The sequence below is a fragment of the Hemitrygon akajei genome, chromosome 1 (assembly GCF_048418815.1).
Source record: "Hemitrygon akajei chromosome 1, sHemAka1.3, whole genome shotgun sequence".
NCBI classification, from domain to species: Eukaryota; Metazoa; Chordata; class Chondrichthyes; order Myliobatiformes; family Dasyatidae; genus Hemitrygon; species Hemitrygon akajei.
In genome coordinates, this window is record NC_133124.1 from 100,593,613 (window position 1) to 100,617,818 (window position 24,206).

Below are 24,206 nucleotides of genomic sequence, written 5' to 3' on the forward strand. Positions count from 1 at the left end.
TGAATGACCCATGAAGCCACAAACATGACCTCACTATCCCTCTTTTGCATTTTTTTTTTAAAAGACTACCATAGGGTAACTTTTTTATGCCTGGCTCTGTACTGCTGCCACTAAACCAAATGTCATGACTTGTGTCAGTGACAATAAACCTGATTCCCATTAATTTATGTACAGTACCTGCAGTCTTCATGAACTCTGACTTACCTCGATTTCTGCTGGGTTTCAGTGTGTTCCTTGCAAATGGATTCTAGAATCCTAAAAGAAATAGATAGATAGATAGATAGATAGATAGATAGATAGATAGATAGATAGATAGATAGATAGATAGATAGATAGATAGATAGATAGATAGATAGATAGATAGATAGATAGATAGATAGATAGATAGATAGATAGATAGATAGATAGATAGATAGATAGATAGATAGATAGATAGATAGATAGATAGATAGATAGATAGATAGATACTTTATTCATCCCCATGGGGAAATTCAACTTTTTTCCAATGTCCCATACACTTGTTGTAGCAAAACTAATTACATACAATACTTAACTCAGTAAAAAATATGATATGCATCTAAATCACTATCTCAAGAAGCATTAATAATAGCTTTTAAAAAGTTCTTAAGTCCTGGCGGTAGAATTGTAAAGCCTAATGGCATTGGGGAGTATTGACCTCTTCATCCTGTCTGAGGAACATTGCATCGATAGTAACCTGTCGCTGAAACTGCTTCTCTGTCTCTGGATGGTGCTATGTAGAGGATGTTCAGAATTATCCATAATTGACCGTAGCCTACTCAGCGCCCTTCGCTCAGCTACCGATGTTAAACTCTCCAGTACTTTGCCCACGACAGAGCCCGCCTTCCTTACCAGCTTATTAAGACGTGAGGCGTCCCTCTTCTTAATGCTTCCTCCCCAACACGCCACCACAAAGAAGAGGGCGCTCTCCACAACTGACCTATAGAACATCTTCAGCATCTCACTACAGACATTGAATGACGCCAACCTTCTAAGGAAGTACAGTCGACTCTGTGCCTTCCTGCACAAGGCATCTGTGTTGGCAGTCCAGTCTCTTGACAGCACAATTACCATCTCTCATCATGAAGGTGTCCCAGCTGTGGCCCTCCCCAGTTTGCTCCAGGGCAGGACAGACATTTGACGGCCCTCCAGCAAGCCCCACGCTCCAGATTGCCCTTGCCTCCTGCTAGACTGCAGATCACTGGTGCTGCTCGATCACCACGTGGCACTGCTGTGGAATCCACTAGGAACATTACCATTGGAATGAAACTTTGACGGCTAAATCTGGCCACTTTCACTTCCCACCTGATCCTCTGCCCATCAGTCCCAGGGTGTTTAACTCCTAATTGTTGAGACATTGCTTTTGGCCACCCCATCCCCTTCCCATGTAGGATGTTTTCTCCTATTCCTGTCAATTTTTAAAGGGGGTAATGGAGGATGTTATTTGTATATTGCCTTGATTGACTAGTAATTTGAGCTATGGAGCTGGAAACATAAATGGCAGAGAACATGTGAAGGTTGTCAATGGTTGTGGCAATCTATATTATTAAAACCATTTGTGTGTGCATCATTCCCCCTTCTCCAGCCTTGCATCTGCTTTACCAATTCCCCCTTCTGCAGCCCTGTATCTCCCTCACCAATCAACTATCCAGCTCTTTGCTTCCCCTCCCAGTTACACCTGTTACGTGACCACGGTTTCATTTTTCTACGAGTATCACTTTAAACCGCCTGGATGAGGTGAGACTATGACGTCAGTATAACAAGCTGTGACAGACCACTGGGACTTTAGGAGGTGGGGGGGAGGAGGAGGGGAGGGAGAGGGGGAGGGGGAGGAAGAGAGAGAGAGAGAGAGAGAGAGAGAGGAAGGAAGGAGATTGGGTTGATTAACGACACACCGTGCACATTGGATGTGTTACTGTCACTTCATATGATCCATACGTGGTTTTTGTTGGAGTATTCTGCGGCGAACACTTTTGTTAACCCTACCGTGGTTTCGGGTATGTTACGTGGTAACCACCTGTGCTAAGGTATATTCTGTGACTGTTACCTTGTGATATTTCTCCGTGGATTTCGGGACAACTCGGCAGATAAGATCTTGGGCGACCGTTTTCCCAGCGTGGAACCTGTGGAATTCTTCGTGATCGCCTCCTCTGTACATTTTAACATGGATTTACCAGTCCCTCCCCTCGCTTATTCCATGGATTACTGGACCTTACTAGTTTGCCATCTTAAGACTTTAAGAACTGTTCCTAAGCTTGAAAGTTTGGGAGCCACACACACATAACACTGTTAACTTATGTTTATTTTATTTAATCTCTTATATTTTTGAGTAGATACTATTAAATATAGTGGTTTTAACATAAAAACCTGACTCAATTTGTGATCTATTGCTGCTGGTGCGTAACACACTTTGTGGTTCTTCCTCCCCTTCTACCACTTTCTTACTCTCTCTCCTCATCTTTTTTTCCCAGTCCCGATGAGGGGTCTCGGCGCAAAACGTCACCTGTTTACTCTTTTCCACAGATGCTGCCTGGCCTGCTGGGTTCCTCTAGCATTTTGTGTGTGTGTTGCTTGGATTTCCAAAGTGTGCAGACATTCCCTTGTTTGTGTCTGTGAGGTGTGTGAGAGTGAGACGGAGAGAGAGAGAGAGAGAGAGAGAGAGAGAGAGAGAAAGAGAGAGAGAGAGAGAGAGAGAGAGAGAGAGAGAGAGAGAGAGAGAGAGAGAAAGAGGGGGGGAGAGAGGGAGAGGGAGAGGGGAGAGAGAGAGAGAGAGAGAGAGAGAGCTTCAGTAGAAAGAAGTCTTTACTTTGATTTTACACATCTCAGCTTGACATATCAGAAACAGAATCAGAATTAGGCTTATTTGTGTGGAAGCAGTACAGTGCAAAATATAAAAATAACTAAGTTACAAGAATAAATAAATAGTGCAAAAGTGAAATGGTGTTGGTGCTCAATTGTCATGGACAGTTCAGAAATCTGATGGCAGAGGGGAAGAAGCTATTCTTAGAACATTGAGTGTCATTCTGGCACCTGTACTGTACCTCCTCCGTGATGGTAGTAGCGCAAAGGTGTCCCAGATGATGAAGCCCCTTATCGATGGATGCTGCTTTCTTGAGGCAGTGCCTCCTGAAGATTTCCTCGATGGTGAGGAGGCTTGTGCCCATGATCGAACTGGCTGCATCTACAACCCTCTGCAGCTTCTTGTGAGATTTCTGCTCAGGTCTTGTTTTAAAATATAATTGTGGGTTTGAAAAGTCACTATTGTGTAAAGCTGCTTTGTGACATTTTTACAAGTTGTTTACTGTAAGACAACATTCTGGATCTTGATGTTATCTGTTGCATGTACTTTGTAGAGCAGAGGTCCCCAGTATTCAATATCTAGGCATTGTTGTCTTCAGTTTTCATGCAAATAGAAAGAAACAAGCAGAAAAGGAGACAGGCTGCATTGACCCAGATTTAGATGGATTTTTCTGCAGTGAACATACTGCTGAATGGGTCAAAACAGTTAATCTTTGATACACATGCTCCAACATAACAGGGAGGTGTCAGCAAAATTCCATCCCAAGCTGGTGTAAGGAGAGGCTACTGAGAATTGAAACAGACCTTTGATCCAAAGAATAGTAATGTGAAATACTTTTCTAAATTTTACTTGATAAAGTTCTGCCTAATTACTATGATATCCACTATTATCACTTATGCTGAAGGAAGTATTAAATGTAATCAATAATAGAGTAAATTATTAAATAGACATTCTTAATGTAACCCCCTGGGTCATCTCAGGCTCGCTCAGCTCGTTCTCGTCTAGGGGGAGCAGCCTTCGGCCCCGCCAAACTGGGTAATCAGCTTGTGCAGATGCTGTGTGATGTCCCCGCCTCGCCCAAAAACAGGCAGTACACCATATGCGATTAAATGATTACAATTTATAAAGGTTACTATAACTGATTAATAACCATACGGTATATATGAAAGAAAAGAAAATAAAGAAAAGGCACCAAACTTATCAAAGTCCAAACCACTTCGTGCACAACCATTGGAGCTCAATTACTGAAGTCTTCTGGCCACCATTCAATCCCCTCCGAACTCCTCGACTCGCAGCTCAGGACCACCCGAAGTGGTCAACCAAGCACATCTAGCTTCATCTCCTCTCCTCGGGGTACCTCCTGGCCTCAGACCCCCGCTTGGGGTCCGTTCCTCACTCAGTTTACAGCATTGCATCCTCTCTCTCTCACCCCCTCACGCCGACTCCCCAAAAGCCCGCCAACAATAGCTTACGGACTCAGAAGAAAGAACAACATTAATCCCAATTGGTTTACAAAGGAATACAATTCTCGTTATCAGTAAATTTGAACCCAAACAAGCTTCCAGCACTCTCTCGCAACAAAGAAGCATTCCTACTTTTAACAAAACAAAGAAGCCATTTTGATTAACATACGCAGTAACAAAGAAAAAGAAGAAACCCCCTTTACACTAAATTATTTCAAGATCATTGTTAAAACATAATAAAGTTAGTAATATTTACTCATTTAAAATTATCTTCCGGTAGAGGCTTCAAGGTAACGCCAATCAACCCAATATCAGCACTGTATTAGAGGAACTATTTGAGGTGTTTCCAGGAGACAGCCTGCCCATGGACGCCGGGCCAAAAAGGTGCAGGACATGTGCTGTGGTAGGGAATTCTGGGAATTTGATGGGTTCCAAATATGGACCATCGATTGACTCTCACAATCTTGTGATGCGGTAAGTTGCCTGGAGCAGTGGATTTGTTTAAAATATTTGTGCATATAGAATTTATCAAATGACCCCATAAGAATAGTTATTTCCTTAGAATTATGCTTAAAGATAGAAAATGGAGGAGGTGAATTAAGAGTAATGTATGTACCTCAAAATTTGATTCTGTGCTATTCTGAAGTTTGTTCAGCTCTTAATATAAGATAGTTTTTTGATTTTAAAAAGGCAGGGATATTGAAATCAATAAACTATGGGCTAATTATCTTAGCATCTGTAATAGTGAATGTTTTTAAAGATGCAAAAGAGCACTTAGAAGAAAATAAGGCAATCAAGAAAATGTAGAGGGTTCATCTTTGACCTTTTTATTGCTGTTGATGAAGTTATATCTATTGCGAGGTTGATCATTACTTAATTTCAAGAAAGCTTTGATAAGGTGTCATATCAAATTTTATTGCCAAAAAAAAAGCAAATAGAGTAGGAACAAATATGTTGGTGCAGATTGAAGAAAAAGATATTTGCCATACGTGTTTTCTCTAACATGATATAATGAACAGTGTGTCACAGAATCAGTTCTGGACAGAGTAAAGGATTTGCAAAAGATGAGTACCCAAGCAAGTACAGCAAGCAAATAAGAGTCTAGATAAAATTAAGAATATCTAATAGAAAGTTATTGTTTATTGCATGTGGAAATAAATACAAAAAAACACAAGTAATATATAAGTCATCAGCAAGACCTCATCTGGAGCACTGTGTACAGAACTGACCTTTTTATTTAAGGAACAACATTAATACATTGGAAGCAGTTTGAAGAAAGCTTACTTTTGTCTTGTTTTCATATGAGGAAAGATTATAGAAAGTAGCCTTGTAATCAATATCCAGAATGGTATGGGGCTTACTTAATTGCAACATATGAGAATCGTAGGACATTTGTGAAAGCGTTTTTCCTCTTGTGGAGAATCAAGAACTTGGGCGTCAATGTTTAAAAGTAATAGGATGACTGCCCATTTAGGGAAGAGATTTTTGTTTTTCTTAGAGTCACGAGCTTTGAATAATTGTAAGGCAAATTTAAATAAGTTCTTGATAAGCAATGGGATGAAAGGTTATTAGAAGTTGAAAAATTCTAGAGTAAATTCAAGAGGAATAACGGAAAAGAGCTCCAAAAATTCACAACCCTCAGAGTGAAAAGTGGTCAGCATTTGGCTCATTTGCTTCGTTTTCATTTTTTCCTGTTAAAGTGGATAAGTTCACACTTTCCCACATTATGCTCCATTTGCCAGATCTTTGATCACAGAAGGAAATATTGACCACGACTCTGGATCTCTACAAAACTTCCAAATAGTGGTCTAGCATGTGTAACCTTTCCTCATAAGGCAACCTACCCAAAACAAATTTTAGTAAACTTCCTATGAACTCTTTTATTTCCTCCCTTCTATTAGAATCACCCACTCCTAATTTGTATATTTGGAGGTATAGAGGGATATGGACTAAACACTAGAAAAGGGGACTAATTCAAGTTATAACTTGGTTAGCGTGGATAGTTTGGAGTGAAGGGTTTGTTTCCATGCAGTGTTTCACTTTGACTCGAAATGTAAATAAATAAACATTGTCTATAGAAACCAATTTAGATCTCATTAAAAGACAGAGCAAGAATTTTCTGAGCATTTGCAAAATGAGCTGCTCTTTTTTTTCTTTTCGTATAGGATGAACCATGCAAAGACAGTTGGCTACGAGGCGGATGTGGGTAGTAAAACCACACATCAATTCATGTATCCTGAAAGTGCACAAAACCTAGCAAAAAATGTTTCTTTGGTCCTGATACCATTTAAAATATTGGACTTACGGTGGCTAATAAGTGCCTTTACCACGGGGATGATCACCCGGTGAGTCAGATGTTAATTCTTCCCAAAAGAAATACACATGAACATATAGTGATTCCAAGATAGTTAGATGTCCTCCACATTAATGTCACTATTTTTGTTCTTTTTTGCTCTGAAATGCCCTGAAAGCATTGACTCATTATGAGTTATAGCATTTAATGGGCCTATAGCTCTTTCTTAGCGCACACAAGTAGCCCTTGACAGGCTGTCTGACTAAATCACTATGGGCTGTCAATGATGTGTAAATTCCACTCTAAAACATACATGATGGTGCTTAATACAATTTAGCGATTCAGTGATTACATCCCATTAATTGTCCACACAAAACAGTTTAATGGTTGTGGAAGTAACATTGAAATATCCATTGAAAACAACAAATAGTAATTGTTACATCAATGGTCCACAACAGGTCACAGATTTTTCAGTAAGTAGGAGGAACCACATTATTTAGATAAAATTGTGATATTTCTATCTATTTGTGTGCTTGGAATAAGATGAATTGATGAAACGTTCTACATGATACTTTCTTTATTAACAGTACGCATACTCGAGTGTTGAATAAAATCAAGGCAGATAGAGATAAGGTGAGTTACAATTTATATATGCCTTATTTAACTGATGGTTAAGCACAGATGTATGATCTTCACTGACAATGGAAGTGGCTTAGTTGTAGCTTATCTACTTATTTTAATTGAAGAACAGAACTAGATGGTACATATTTGAGTAAATCATTGCAATTATAAATAGAGTACAACAAAAAATGATGGAAGCACACAATAGGTCAGTAAGTATCTGTGGAAAGAGAAATAGAATTAAGGTTTCAGGGTTGATGACCGCTTATTAAAAAACCAAAAATGAAAAATGAAAGTTTGTTTTAAAATACAGAGGGATGGATAGAACAAAAGGAACATCTCTCATGTGTCGAGGCCAGGGCTGCTGGGGCTGTGTTTTACAAAGCAATTTAGTTAGTATCTTAGTAATGGCAACGAGGGAGAGATTACACCTCAGGTATTCTGTGTAATTTCGGCTTCCGTATCCAAGTAAGGATACATTTACCATTGAATGAGTACAGCAGAGGCCTAACACATATTGGAGAGAGTGTGACTACCCTATGAAAAAAGATTAGGTCAACTAGGTCAACACCCAGAATATGCAGGAGGATTTGGAGCTCAGTTAGGTTTGCATTTACTAGAGTCTAAAAGAATGAGAGGAAATCTAATTGAAACTGACATGGTTTAGCAGGCTTGATGTAGGGAGGATCTATTCTTTACTGGGAGTTCTAAAACCAGTGGTCACAGACTCAAAACATAGGGTAAGACATTTAGGGATAAGATAAGGAAAAGTTCTTCTTTCAGAGGACGGAAAACTGGTGGAGTTCCTTCCCACTGAACACTCTGGAGGCCTGATCACTAAATATAATTAAGAAGGCAATAGATAGATTCTAGACATAAAAAGCACAAAGGGACATTTGGGTGAATAGCAAAACAGTATTGAGAGAGAGGACCAGTCACAATCTGGATTTTACTGGGCTAGGAGAAATTTTAAAAAGTCAATGTGCATATTGATTTATGGTCAGTTTCATTGTGACATCCCAAGCAGAGCACAGATCTTCCCTGCATTTACCTAGTCAACCCATAAGAATTCTGTATATTTCAAAGATCACATCTCTATCTAAACTCAAGGAACAAGTCTAGTCACTTATTCTGTCTTCTGTTACTCCATCCAATGGCAACCCCCATAAATTTCTTGTTCTCTTATTCTATCCTCTTAATTCATATATTTGAATGTTCATAAAATGCCTCTTTCTCAACATTAAATTTTATTGACCATAGAACAGTCCAGCACAGTACAGGCTCTTAGGCCAATGATGTTGTGCCGACGCTTTAACTTACTTAATGATCAATCTAGCACTCACATAATACTCTAATTTTCTTTCACCCATGTGCTTATCTGAGAGGCTTGAATATCCTTAATGTATCTAGCGCTACCACCATCCCTGGCAGCGCATTCCACATACCTACTACTGTGTGCCCAAAAAACCCTTCTGGCATCCACCCTGCCCCAGTAGCTTTCTCCAAACCCTCTCCAATCTTCTTGTACTACTCCTATGACCAGTAAAGTTGCAAAGATCGTCGCGAAAGACACAAGAATCTCTTCCCTCACTTCCTGTAGCAAAGTGGTATATCCCAGCCGACCCCCTGAACTTAACTTTCCTAATGCTCTTTCTCAGCATCGACATTTTCCAGCCTATCAGCCTGTTCTATGCCTACCACACATTTATCAATTTCCCTCTCACTGGTAAAGACTGAAGCAAGTTATTCATTACAGATGTCCCCTAACTCCTCCAACTTTAGGTACATGTTTCCTCTTCTATCCCTGATTAGTCCTACCTTAACTCTAGTTATCCTACAGTCCACATTATATGCAGAACAGCTATCTAATTCTCAACGTCAGAATTGGTGCATTAACCATCTGTCCCACCATATTCCCCTATAAATGGTTCACCTTGCCTCCAGATATTTTGTGTTGTAATTAGTAATTGTGTGCTTTAGTCTCCTCTTTAATAATACCTTCTTTTGCCCAAACCCTGGCCATTAGAAACTGTCCCCATAAGGATATTTTTAATCCTGTGTCTACTTCTCCCAGAAATGGTCTAAAACCCCTTGGAATCCATCTTGTGCCTTTAATGATAAAAGAAAACCTGTGTGATGCAGAAATAACAGACATCGTGCATCTGAATGCCCAATTTGGTGCTCTTTAAATTTAGTTGCCGAGCAGTGCCAGCTGGCAGTATAGTGGCATCAGCGCTGGACTTCAAGGCAGATGGTCCTGAGGCCCAGCCAGGTCCCAGCCTGGGCAGCAGCAATATCTGCGCGGGAGAAAGGCCTGGAAACCTACTTCCGTATCTTGTCATGAAAACCTTAGGCTCCATGAAGTCATGAAGAGTCAGGCTCAACTTAACAACTAAACAACAAATTTAATTTAAAACACACAATACAATTTTGATATATTATCATGCACATATTTAACATTTGAAAAATTAGCACATGGATGATAGAAAAATGGAGGGTTACATAAGAGGGAAGAGTTCCATCAATCTTAAGAGAAGGTTAAAAAGTTGGCACAACATTGTGGGCCAAAAGGCCTACACTGGGCAATAACGTTCTGTCTTTTTTCCTCTCTTGTTAGTCCAATTTAGCTGACAGCTGTACTCTGGAGTACTGAAACCAGTACATATTTTAGTTAAGAGTTGTCAAACTTTGATTTAATAGTGTAATCATACCATTTGGAGCTGCACCCAGCCACTCTAACAATACTTGCTTTGCTTGAATGAACTTTAGCAATGGATTTGGAAGTATGGCATAACTTGGCTTGTGGAACTAAGTTTCTGTTATGCTGCCAAAGGTGACATCAGCAAGCTTAAATTAAATGTCAATTCTACAAAATTGTGAAATTCTCCTCTGAAAACAGTAATTTGATACAGAAAGCAAACGTCTGGAGGAAGCAGAAGCGTCTGGAGGCAAAGGGATGATTGATGTTTTAGGCCAAGATACAGCACTGAGATGTCATTCAAATTTGACAAGTGCAAAAACTAACTGGAACTAACCCTAGAACATTGCCATCTTGTTACTAATAGTCCCAAACAAATATAAACAGACGATACATTAAAATGGTAGACTACATTTCTGTGTAAGGAGAAACAAATCAATATTTCAATGACTCTTCAAATAAAAGACTACTGTTTTGTGGTAAACTATGTGTATACCTGTCTGGACACGCCCCTCTGCTGACTGCTCCTGTGGCTCCTCCCACAGACCCCTGTATAAAGGCGACTCCCTCAGTCTCCAAGATGTCGTGGTCATGTTTGCAGCTAATAAAAGCCTATCTTTTGCCTCACGACTCCGACAGTTATTGATGGTGCATCATATTTATACTAAGAAAAGATCATCAACTTGAAGCATTAATTCTCTCCTCTTATGCCACCTGATTTGCTGAGTGTTTCTAGCAAGATTCTGCTTTTATTGCAGATCTTCACCAACCACACTGCTTTAGTTTTGTGTTATTGCTCTTAAACTTTCTAAGTGCCATCTCATGCTAACTTATAACTCAGTAGTCATGATTTATCTCTGACTGGAATGGGAATCTCAAATTGTAAATTAGACATATTAAAGGTAAAGTAGAGAAAATCATTGGGGCTCAGTTGTCACATGAGAGAGCAAGTTTATCGTCAAAGTTAAAGACAATTTTTTTAATGTGAATCCTTCATTATCATCTTCTCACCACATTTCCAAAGGCAATTCAGAAAAGGTTATATAGGGTTATGATGGTTAAGTTAAAGGACCAGGAATTAAAAATGTAGATTATTTGTCAAAAGATATATGCTGAGGAATTTAAATTTTAGAAAAAAATCTTGTACTAGTGATCATGAAGATATAAGATCTTTGCAAAGACTATGGCAGTAATGTGAGTGATGAATTGCTTGCCAATTAATGTGCTAATTTTTCAGATGTTAATTATGCATATTAATATGTCAAAATTATCTGCTGAAACCAATAATATATAAAATGACTCAAATATTCAAATATAGAGTAAAATTTCAATATTTGCCATTGGCGAGGCCTTTCCCAGGGTAGAAATGTCAAAAACAAGTAGGCATGCATTTAAGCTGAGAGAGGGAAAGTTTGAAGTAGATGTGCAGGGTAATTCTTTTTTTGTACGGAGAGTGTTAAGTGCCTGGAATGGACTGCAGGGATAGTAGTGGAAGCAGGTAAGATAATGATCTATCAAAGGGTTTTAGATGGGCATGCAAATATGCAGGGAGTGAAATGATATGGACTATGTGCAGGCTGAAGAGATTTAGGTTAAGCTAGCCTTGTGTTCAGCTCAGATACCATGGGCCAAAGGACCTGCCCCTTCACTGTAGTTATCTATGATCTGTGTTTTGTACTCCAGATGTGGAGTTATGGTGAACAGTGAGTTTATAGCAGGGGTGTCAAACTCATTTTAGGTCACGGGCCAGATTGAGCAAAATGCAGCTTCATGCGGGCCGGATCAGTCGGACGCGTGCGAACGCAGCTTTCGTTGCCTCCGTTTTTTCAGCCTGCTCTCATGTCTCTCAGTCTCTGCTATAACTACAAAGTGTTTCACTTTACAAATTCCGTTTCTTATGAAGAAGACTGCCAAATAAACACTAAAAACCCTGAAAACCTGGTACCTGAATAAACTCAGCATTAGCCATATCATACGCCATAGGCGCTTCGATTACTGGGGCCAGCTTTAATAGTAATTAGATATTATCTCGCGGGCGAAAGATAATTCCACCGCGGGCCTTGAGTTTGACATATATGGTTTATAGGGAATGGATGAGCAGAACAAGCAAAGTTCATACAGAGAAATGTAAGGTGTTGTACTTTGGCAGACTAGAGTGAGAAATGCATGCTGTTAATGACAGCCTTTTAAAGGGGAACCTAGGCATTTATGTGCATAGTTATTTTGAAGATATCAGTTCATATTTAGAAAGAAGAAAATAGAGTACATGTGATGGTAGACTCTGTCAATAGGGTATTGAATGCAATATGTGAAATGTTATGGTGAACTTTTGTAACACATTGGATAGACCATAACTAGGTTGTTACATCTAGTTCAAGTCACCAGATTTTAGAAAAAAATGTGAAGGTCTTTGAGAAGGTGCAAAGGACACCTACCAGAATGATTCCAGTAATGAGGTATCTTAGATACAAGGAGAGGCTGAAAGAGCTGGGATTATGCTTGGAGCACAAGAGGCTGAGGTGAAGTTTTATTGTGCTGTACAAGGCAAGGATAGATTTTACATAAGGAGACAAGAACTAGAGGACACAGATTTAAGAATTATATTGGGTATATGAGGAGGACCGTTTTTAACACCTGAAGCTTATTACCTAATAAAAGAGTAGTGGAGGGGAGAAGGTCAATGGTTTCAAAAGTAAATCAGAGATGTACTGGAAGGAAATAGACTTGCAGGCACTGGGAAAAGAGCAGAAGACTGCTGTAAAATAGAGACAGCATGTGAGATGGGCTAAATGGTCTGCTGTGCCACAATGTCTATATGAATGGAAATATTCTACCCCTCCAGTGGTTCAACATCAGTGATAGCGTATACTGTATGTTGCTACATTGATCCCTTATGTGCAAACTGAAGTATGTGACTCTGTCAATATCTGGATAGTGTGCAATCAAAAGAATTGAAAGGCAGGTCAACAACTGTTCAAAGTTCAAAGTAAATTTATTATCATATATGTCACATTATAAAACTCTGTTCATTTTCTTGTGGGCATCCTCAGTAAATCCAAGAAATGCAATATGAAAGATTGCACCCAACAGGATGGACAAGCAACTAATGTGCAAAAGACAACAAACTACAAATACAAAAAATAATAAGGTTGCTGTAGCGGTTTAACACAATCTGGCTACTTACACAGGCACAGTCAAGTGGCAAGCATCTTACGGATAGGACAATCCATAATAACCCTCTGGATATAATGATACAGGATAAACAGACAAGAACAACGTATTTAATAGATATAGCCATTCCAAATACACATTACTCACAGAAATCACTAAGTGAAAACACCAGAAATATGCTGAATTGAAAGAGGAAATTGAAAGATTTTGGTGGAGATAGCTGGGACCCTGACAGAGATTCCTTGTACATCCATTAGTCACAAGTGAGGTGCCAGAAGATTATTGGTTAGTTGATATTGGTGCTCTCTTTAAGAAAATCAGCTGATAAGCCAAGTACCAATGACTAATGAGCCTTATGTCAGAGGTGGGAGACCATTGGAAATAATCTTAGGGAGGACTGGTGCACATTTGGAAGGGCAGGGTTAACATAGACTTTGCAGGTCTTGAGTGAGAATACGTAAATATGACAAGCAAGGGGGTAAAAGTTTAGTGGGGTATGCAGGAATTGAAATATACAATAGGAGTGATGGTGATACAAGATGGACGAAGTAACGATGGTGTGGGGAAGTATGCTGACAGGAGGAGGGGTTGGGAAAAGTTTAAGCCATCGTGCCTGGTGTCATATTTGCTTAATCTTAGTATTCATAGATCTGGAAAATATTAACCCAGATCTTAAACATGCAGCTGGATTCTCTGGGTATGTTCAAGCTTTGCATTTATTTTGCATGTTCACATCCTTGCTCTCCAACTGCCTCTATTAACCTGTTGGCTCAGTCATTTATATCCCACTGCAACCCTGCCCTCAACAAAGGAAACCACGTTTAAAGAAAAACATCAAAGCTCCCAGCATGCAGAAAAAAAAGAGCAAGTTGCGCGAATGCCAACCAAAAAGGGGGAGGGGGGCGAAGAACACAGAATATGAAACACTAAATCACAAAAACATCAAAAGAGTCCGGGCTCTCCAGCACCATGTCTCTCGTTATCTGCTGACTGCAGTGCTAATCCGTTCCAGTTGAAATCATACAACACAGCAACAACAAAAAACAGCATCCAGAAACCAGAAACACCTCATAATGTGAACTACAGAGTCCAATCCATAAATGGCATCAATTAAACTTCGCCCAAGATCCATGTACTTTGGCAACATCAAGCAAGGGGAGAAAGGGAGAGAGGGAGGGAGGGAGAGAGAGAGAGAGGTTGGGAGGGAGAGGGAGAGAGAGCTCACCCACCTCCCTTCTGCTCTCATGCCCATTGATTTGAATCTGGCCTGATACTTTAAATAGTGGGATCAGTGAGAAATGGAGACCATCTTGGGAGTGCGCCCCATCTCCATGCTTCTTGGCCTTCAGACCACACGCCTCACTCGAAACCTTTCTGAACTCCCTCAAAGTTAGTAAAGGGCCAGATTGCTCAGTCAGCCTGAAAACAAAATGTAGATCACAGGCTCCAACAGTAGCAGGACCAAATTTGAAAGAAAAGGATAAAGGAAACAAAGTGAAAGAAGTAGTTTTGTGGTCTGTCAAGAAATATTCCCATCACCTTATTTGCCCTCCCACCCATACACAGTCTGCAATTGAAAGCCAGCTTATTTTCTCTCCTCCCCATTTTTGATGAAAGCATTGAAATGCCTTTACCTGTTTCTATTTCCGAAAGAGGCTGCCTGACCTGCTGAGAGTTCCCAGCATTTCCCGTTATTTCAGACTTTTTAAATATAATTTTATAAACTTATTGTTTGTCTTCCTCTAGACCAAAAACAAGTCTCTAAATCAGATTTCTTGATCTTTATATTTTCAGGTATTAGTTGTGAACCCACATTTTTTTAAGTACATTCATAACAACTGGACTGAGAATCACGGGAGGTACTCATCAACAGGAATGATAACACTAATTTTTGCACTTCATGTCTGTGATGAGGTAAATGTGGTTTCTTATGTAAACGAAAGAATGCTTATTAATTTTGAACACCATAATAATACAGAGTGCAACCTGGTAACTAGCAAGAGCACCAGTCACAGGCTGTAAATGTCTCCTCACATATCTGTGGTGTTCTCTTGTGAATTGATGAATGGTGTTGAAAGGAGCATGGATGTCAACTGAGTCCCAAACAATTGTACTGCCTTCCACATCTCCTGCAGTGCTTCACACATAGTCTGGAAGTCATGCAAGCAAACATTTGCTTTGCAGACTCATTGTATGCAAACAAGGGAAAAAGATGAGAGTAGATGGACACTCCTCACTTGCAGTGTTATTCTAATATCTACAACTTCTCTTGCCTGCAGGTGGATGTTTATGGATTTGGTGCCAACAAGTTGGGGCACTGGCATCATTACTGGGAGAAGAATCCGGGAGCAGGTGCTTTCCGAAAAACAAAAGTTCATGATGGAGATTTTGAAGCCAATGTCATCCAGACACTTGCCAATATTAGCAAAATACAGTTTTTCAAAGGTGCTTAAGCCTGCAAGAATGTGATTCATGTCCAGGCAAATGCATATTGTAACTGTCTGTTCATTGAGGTGATGGAAATGGGAACACTATCTTAAACTCAGGCAAATAGAAAGAAAAACTATTCTGTACCATAATGTGCTTTAACTTTAAACTTAAAAGGGCATTCTTACTGTGAGATTTTGGTGTTCTTCCGATTTTTAGATTCCCTCTATCATTTTGATTCTATTGATTGTAATTCTCAATACCAGCCTAGTAAGATAATTTCATATTGTGTAGCCAGCAACTCAGTTAGCATAATCTCAACTCTTCGCATTCACCCTCAGCTTTGGTGAAGAAAGATTGCCAACCTGGCATGAATTTTAGTTGCAAGTCTAGAAAGATTCAAGATTCATTGGGGTCCTGTGCATGGTTATCTGGTTTTCTGGACAGAATAATTGATTTAAATGTTTCAAAAGGCAGGAGAAAAACTCTCCTCTTGGTTTAGTGCCTTAGCAGCTCAAAAGTTGACTTGGCAACATGTGCACAAAGCCATCCGATGAGGCTGGCACTGGGGCTTCAACATGATTCCAGCACTGTGAGTAGATTGTTGTTCTTACCATCCAGATTTGCAGTTGGGTGAGATTACCCAGAACCACGTATTAGCATCCTGGAATCATATCCTAGGTTGTCCTCAATTCTATAACATTTAGGAGAATAGTGAAGATCAGTGAGTAAGTACAAGGAAGTAAAAAACATGGACACAGTCCTGTCGTGCAACTGCACTATGCCTATATGTTTATAAAAAGGCTACTTGTTAACTGTGATTAAGAATTGTCAGTTAAGCTTTTTCTTCCATTCTTGCTATGAATTACTCAGACAACTTACTTTCAAGACTTTTGAGATCTTGTGCATTGAGGTGTTTAATAAGGAAGACTTCCCATTCTGATCTCAGCTTGAAGAAGTATTCCTGTGCTGACTTACGACAGCTGCAAAGGATACTCTTGTAGTTGTAAAGTGAAGGTTAAATCAAAAGAATATTGTTATTCTTCAAAACAACTTGCCTTACATTCCCTATTAAAGGTTAGCTGAGCATTTAAGCATATGCATCCTGTGGAAAAGGTATTACATCAGAATTCAACTTCCTCCATAAAAACTTCTGCCAATAGTTTGATTTTCTCAGTTGAAGTAATAGCACAAAATGTTTATGAAGACAAGTCAGGACTTTGATAGAACTGTAATGTTCACAGGAGAACATCCACCACAGAAAGAATAAAAATTACTTCATGGACAGAAACAGGACTTTTAAAAAGAACAAATGTTAATGCTTCATATGTTAACAGACAAATAGCCTTAAAAGGGTGGTAGAAGGAACTGAATTTACTAGTCCAGTGAAGCTAAATGCATTTGAGGCAAAGAAAGGATCTACTGTGCATCTAATCACAAACAAGAGAAGATCTGCAGTTACTGGAAATCCAAGCAACACACTAGAGGAACTCAGAAGGCCAGGCAGTATCTATAGAAAAAAGTACAGTTGATGTTTCAGGCCAAGACCCTTCAGCAGGACTGGAAAAAAGACTGAGGAGTAGGATTAAAAGATGGGGGAGGGGAGAGACAAACACAGGGAACCTCCCTCTGGTGCTCCTCCCCCCTTTTCTTTCTTCCATGGCCTTCTGTCTCTTCTATCAGATTGCTCCTTCTCCAACCCTGTATCTCTTTCACCAATCAACTTCCCTGCTCTTTACTTCATCCCTCCCCCTTCAGCTTTTACCTGTCACCTTATGTTTGTCTCTTCCTCCACCTTTTACACATCAAGAGATTTCATATTGAAATAAGGTCTACCCTCATAGGAACCTACTCAGATTCACGCAGACCCATTGGGTCTTTAGAGTTAATTCCCTGAATTAACCTTTAAAAGCCTAGTGATTAAGAAGTTGCTAACTAAACTTAACCATTTTTCAGTGGAAGGGTATTGTCACTAATTTAGATTCCAGGTAAATTCTGACTTCACTGGTGAACAAGTAATTTTCTATCAAACATATTGTTGAGAGCCAACTTGACTTCTGTGGGTCCGTGAATTGTTCTCAGAATCAAAGGCTCTTATGGAATTATTTTTTAGTTTAAACTTAATAATGGATGGAATGAAAAATAGGGTCCAGTTTTTGAAGTTGAGGTGATAGGGGTGTAATAATTCTGAATTCTCTTGAATTTTGTATTCTATTGTATATTGTTTACTATTTAGGATTCAAGACATAAACCTAAATTAGTAATATTTTAGTATTACAATAAGTTTAATATATAATCTATTTAATTATGTCTAATTATTTGTCATCCACTTTGGTGTTATTATTATTCAAAAAAGTATGGGAAATTACTTCATAATTTAGTTTAAAATGAAAGTAATTATATTATGCAGAGAAGTCCGTTTGTAAATGAATCATATAGAACAGGGCTGTTCCAGCAATAACCCTTGTTCAATTTTGAAATGATGATAATCTCATTCATGTGAAAAGTGATAATACTGCCCTGTCAGGTGTCTGGTTTTGATTAATGTCCAGAAAGACTTTATTGCAAGCTGTTGAATTGAGAATTGGTTATATACAACTAGGTAGAAAACAAAGAGTTCTACCAGCTTGTTGCAACTCTATGACACTACTCTCTGGCTGTAACAATACAGAATGAGACCCTGGAAAATATTGACTGTGTCTCTTATTTCATGAGTGATCTTTCAATGAAGGCAGATGTCAGCATTAAAAATCATTGTGGCCCTCAATGCAGCAACGCAGCTTTCATGAGCAAAGAATGAAAATTAAGATCTCAAATCTAGCACAAAATTCATATTGCAGCAGTGATGGCTGACCTGTGCACACTTAAGATACATGGACTAGCATAACAGGCTATGTAATGGGGAGCTATTATCAATGTTGCTTCTGAAAAATTATCCAAATCCACAGGTAGGATAAGTGAAGAAATGTCACATTATCTCCCAGGTCTCTGTCGCCAGCAGAGTGGTTATACTCAACGATCCCCGATGGATGGGTCACCCTGATTGCATGCCCAAAAGTAAGCTCCCAGAATAGACCTTTATACCAAAGTCTGTCACAGTAGAGATAAAATTTGAGTATTTAACTAAGATGCTTGACATCCTAAACCATTTCTCCCTTCCATCTCCAGTTCACACTGACGGCAGGGCATACAACCAACAAAATACTCTAAAATAATCCATCCATGCTACTAAAAAGAAAAACTGCAAATTTATTATCAAAGCACATATATGACACCATATACAACCCTGAGATTCATTTTCTTGTGGGCATTCACATTAAGTCCAAGAATCATAATAGGGAATACAAGCGCTTTGGGAATCTTTCTTCATTGCGAGCTCATCTGGAATACAATCATACATATGAGACACTTTACATCCTTTCAAAGTCGAATAGTATCTGTGATGCTGGTATTTTATCTTAAGGAGGTGACAAATCAATTCTGATACCTACTTCCTGTAAAGAAATCTTCGAAAGCACCTCATTTAGGAGCAAAGAACAGAGATATTTATATAATTTAGAGTGCAGGGAGGAATTATCACGTGGTTCCACCTGTTATTTGCCTGAATTCGAAGGCTCAGTAAACGAAATATTGATGAGAAAGGCAGTGACTCCTTCTACTCCCCCGGCAGCTCTAGCTGCAGCTGCAGTAGATGCCGTTTATGAGAAAGGGCTGGCTCGGTTAAAGATCCAACCCTTCGAGAAACTGAACTTGAATGAGCGCTTAGAAAAGCTGTTGGAGGAGGTGGAGCAGAAGATCACAGCCCGAGTGGATAAGTTTCAGGTAAAACTTGAAAAGAAAAGCTCAGAACTGGAAAAAGCTAAGCAAGAAAGCATACAGTTGAGCCAGTTGATGATTTATAGCCGATTGAAAACTTGAGCATATGGACATTAGCTGGAGCTTTTAAAAAGCATTGTTAGAAAAGTCACCGGGACCGGATGAGATATGGAATGGTGGTGGAAGCGGATACAATAGGGTCTTTTAAGAGCCCCTTAGATAGGTACATGGAGATTAGAAAAATAGAGGGCTATGTGCTAGGGAAATTCTAGGCAGTTACATGGTCAGCACTACATTGTGGGCCGAAGGGCCTGTAATGTGCTGAAAATTTCTAAGTTCTAGGAATCAACGTAAGACCGCACCCAACAGGATAAACAAACAACCATTGTGCAAAAGACAGCAAACTACGCAAACACAAAAGAGAAAAGAAATAATTTGTAAGCAATAAGCATCAAGAACATGAGATAAATGTTACTTGAAAGTGTGTCCAAAGGTTCATTTATTATCAAAGTATACAACTCTGAAATTCTTCTTCTCTAGATGGGCACAAATCCATCTAGAAAGAAAAGAACGCTAGCACAATCATCGACCCTCCCCCCAAATCCCTGTCCCCCACACAAAAAAAACCGATAAGGACCAGGCAAAGAACAAAATATAAAAAGCTGTATGATGGAAAAAGGCCCATATTCAAAACGCAAAAACCTGGCTATCATTCCTTAGGCACAGGAGCAGTCTCTCCCTCTCCAGCGGCAGAGTGATCCCACCAGCGATCAAAAAAGCAGTCTCCCCCCTCCAGCAGCAAAGCAATCCCTTCAGTGTTCATCCCACCTCCAGTAGTAGAGCAACTCCGCCACAATCAAAAGGTAGGCAGCTGGCGTTCACCCTCTCTTCAATGTTTCAATCTCACTCTTCACTTTCATTGGCAAACAGCGGAAGCTTTAATTGGCGAAATGGAGTCAAACATCAGTTTACGCCCCATCCCGCAGCCTTCTCACCACAGGGTTCACGCGTGCTGCCTCCGTCTCCCAGAATCCTCTCGGAGACCGCAGAGTGATGAAACACCCAAACAATCTCCAAACTGCGAATCGCAGGCTCCAAGAATCACAATCAAGTTGAAAAACACTGTAAAAGACACACAAGTGAAATATATGGTTTCAAGACTTATCCAGAAGATGGCGACCATGGGAGCATTGTACACAGGCAGCATGTAGGTTGTGAGAACAGTTCAGTGATGGGGGCAAGTGAAGTTCTTCCCACTTGTTCAAGAACCTGATAATTGAGGGGTAATAACTGTTCCTGAATCTGGTGGTGTGAGTACCTTCTTCCTGATGGCAGTGGTGAGAAGTGTGCATGACCTGGGTAGTGGAGGTCCTTGATGATGGATGCTAGTATCCTGCAACAGCGCTTCTTGTAGATGTGCTCAATGATGGAGAGGATCCAACAGAACTATCAAAGTATCTTCTCCAGTGGACTGCAGTGGTTCAAGAAGGCTGCTCGCCATTGTCTACTCAAGGGTGTTCAGAGCTGGGCAAGTGCTGGTCTTGCTGGTGTCTGACATATCCCAAAAATGAATACACAGTGATTATCTAACTGGATCCTGCCTATTGGGAATGAACCCCATTTAAGTAATGATGTCAATTAGATCACATTATTAAAGCAAAAGAGTGTATTTTTTGTTACTGTATGAGCAATTAAGGAAAACATGATATTTAGTGGGTCACATCTTTCATAATTATGTAATGCATCAGACCATCGATTGACTCTCACAATCTTGTGATGCGGTAAGTTGCCTGGAGCAGTGGATTTGTTTAAAATATTTGTGCATATGGAATTTATCAAATGACCCCATAAGAATAGTTATTTACTTAGAATTATGCTTAAAGATAGAAAATGGAGGATGTGAATTAAGAGTAATGTATGTACCTCAAAATTTGATTCTATGCTATTCTGAAGCTTGTTCAGCTTTTAATATAAGATAGTTTTTTGATTTTAAAAAGGCAGGGATATTGAAATCAATAAACTATGGGCTAATTATCTTAACATCTGTAATAGTGAATGTTTTTAAAGACGCAAAAGAGCACTTAGAAGAAAATAAGGCAATCAAGAAAATGTAGAGGGTTCATCTTTGACCTTTTTATTGCTGTTGAAGTTATATCTATTGCGAGGTTGATCATTACTTAATTTCAAGAAAGCTTTGATAAGGTGTCATATCAAATTTTATTGCCAAAAAAACGCAAATAGAGTAGGAACAAATATGTTGGTGCAGATTGAAGAAAACGATATTTGCCATACGTGTTTTCTCTAACATGATATAATGAACAGTGTGTCACAGAATCAGTTCTGGACAGAGTAAAGGATTTGCAAAAGATGAGTACCCAAGCAAGTACAGCAAGCAAATAAGAGTCTAGATAAAATTAAGAATATCTAATAGAAAGTTATTGTTTATTGCATGTGGAAATAAATACAAAAAAACACAGGTAATATATGAGTCATCAGCAAGACCTCATCTGGAGCACTGTGTACAGAACTGACCTTTTTATTTAAGGAACAACATTAATACATTGGAAGCAGTTTGAAGAAAGCTTACTTTTGTCTTGTTTTCATATGAGGAAAGATTATAGAAAGTAGCCTTGTAATCAATATCCAGAATGGTATGGGGCTTACTTAATTGCAACATATGAGAATCGTAGGACATTTGTGAAAGCGTTTTTCCTCTTGTGGAGAATCAAGAACTTGGGCGTCAATGTTTAAAAGTAATAGGGTGACTGCCCATTTAGGGAAGAGATTTTTGTTTTTCTTAGAGTCACGAGCTTTGAATAATTGTAAGGCAAATTTAAATAAGTTCTTGATAAGCAACGGGATGAAAGGTTATTAGAAGTTGAAAAATTCTAGAGTAGATTCAAGAGGAATAACGGAAAAAAGCTCCAAAAATTCACAACCCTCAGAGTGAAAAGTGGTCAGCATTTGGCTCATTTGCTTCGTTTTGCAATCAGACAAGGTCAAGGGCTCAGCTGTTGTTCAGACCAAACATCGAAATAGGGAAGAAATGTGATCTGAGTGACTTTGACCATGGAATGATTGTTGATGCCAGATGGGGTGGTTTGAGTATCTCAGAAACTGCTGATCTCCTGGGATGTCCGCACACAACAGTCTCTAGAGCTTACAGAGAATGTGCAGATAATATAAAGCATCCAGTGAGTGGCAGTTCTGTGGGTGAAAATGCCTGGTTAATGAGAGGGGTCAGAGGAAACTGACTAAATTGTTTCAAGCTGACAACAGTTCAAGCAGGCACTCATTACATCGTCAGTGTGCAAAAGAGCATTTCTGAATGCACAATACATCAGATTTGAAGGGAATGGGCTACAGCAGTAGAAGACCATGAACATGCATTCAGTCAACACACACAAAATGCTGGAGGAATTCAGCAGGCCAGGCAGCATCTATGGAAAATACTCTTGTTTGTGATTGGGCATACATTTAGTGCCACTTTATTAGGTATAGGAGGTACCTAATAAAGTGATCACTGAGGACATATATATGTACTCACTTAGTGAATGAAAATTACTTGAAATCATTCTCTTTTGCTCTCCGTTTAAATGAATGAAGACCCCAGAATCAAATCATGCAGATTGAATGGGCAGGTTTTCCAACGTAAATTGCAGAAACATTGTTATAAACAACATTGCTCAACAACTTGCATGCTTTGATATGCAAGTGCTGGATGTCTCAAGAAAGTCCAATTTAATTTTTATTTTAAATTGGATTATTTGACATCCCACCCTTTAATTAGTCCAGGAGAGAGGTACCAAATGCTGGATCATTGAATGTCAAGTCCAGAAGTTTGGGTAATTTTTTTTCAGCTATTGTTCTGATCATGTCGTGGTTACTTGAAATGACCAGGAGACGCAGACAATTCTTCGAGAAGTTTAAACCTTTATTTGCAAACAAAGGCTGAGGCAATCAATGAACTTGTCACCGAAAGCCCACCGAGCTCCGGTGTACAGCATTCTTTATAGTAATTTCTTATCTCGATTACATTTCAGTTTTATCGCCATACCCAATCAAGTTTTAGTTGCATATCATCTATACATTAACTAATCAATCGCTCTTGCCTAGCTCTCGGTGCACCACCATTATTTCTCTCCAGTTGGCATTGGGGCCCCATTCCTGGCCAAGGTTATTTTTTCAGACAACCTCCCTCACATTACATTTCCTGCTCACACCATCCTGTCCGCCACCATAATCTCTTACTAAACAAAGGCTGAGTGTAATACATGGAGTACATTTCAGCTAATTAGTGCTGCTAGCTAAACAGGTGTTCTGTAAGTGCAGCATTGTTCTCCAAACATTACACACACACACCCTTTTTCTGCCAAAAGCCAATCCAGTACCTGTCTGTTTTGCCATGCTATCCTGCTAGTTGCATCCAGCTGTTGCCCTAAGGACTCCAGTGCATCAGCGGTGTAGTTGATGAACTTCTGTTGATTGTAGTGTATATAATTTATCCATTCAACATTTTTGCTTACCCCTATCACAGGTATGATAGCTTCCCAGCCTGCAGCAATCTCATTCCGTGCCTTGAATTCGTTAGGTATATCTCTCGGCTGTCCTATACTGTCAATCCGGATTGTCAGGTCAGGTTCATATTTTCTCTTCCGCCGTAGCAGTGTCCGCTGCTCAGGGAAGTTAGCGTTGGACTGTACTTCAGGGGACATTATAATTTCCTGAAGCAGCATGACACGCGTACATGTTCCTGCCCAATTGAGGGGGAGCGTAGATCTCAGACCTCCTTCCTGTCCACACTGCCACCAAGTGTCTGCTAATGGGATAGTCTGAGAGTCCAATGCACCCTCAGGAGGAGGGGAACCCGTTAAGTGTCTTTTACCTGGGGTTACATCC

At 39.5% G+C, this 24,206-nt stretch overlaps 1 protein-coding gene across 5 annotated transcripts in view; it reads left to right on the forward strand.

The window, feature by feature from the left end:
- LOC140729084 (CMP-N-acetylneuraminate-beta-galactosamide-alpha-2,3-sialyltransferase 1-like) overlaps window positions 1-18,179 on the forward strand; it is a 142,595-nt gene extending 124,416 nt beyond the window's left edge. For 4 of the 5 annotated variants that reach the window (XM_073048449.1, XM_073048440.1, XM_073048421.1 and 1 more), the window contains exons 3-7: window positions 4,562-4,755; window positions 6,447-6,626; window positions 7,162-7,207; window positions 14,859-14,978; window positions 15,344-18,179. In XM_073048449.1, coding sequence (XP_072904550.1) covers window positions 4,562-4,755; window positions 6,447-6,626; window positions 7,162-7,207; window positions 14,859-14,978; window positions 15,344-15,517 — 714 coding nt within the window. In that variant the 3' untranslated portion in view covers window positions 15,518-18,179. The remainder of the gene's footprint in view (window positions 1-4,561; window positions 4,756-6,446; window positions 6,627-7,161; window positions 7,208-14,858; window positions 14,979-15,343) is intronic. The other variant, XM_073048460.1, reaches the window with a different exon arrangement.
- The last annotated feature ends 6,027 nt before the right edge of the window (window positions 18,180-24,206 follow it).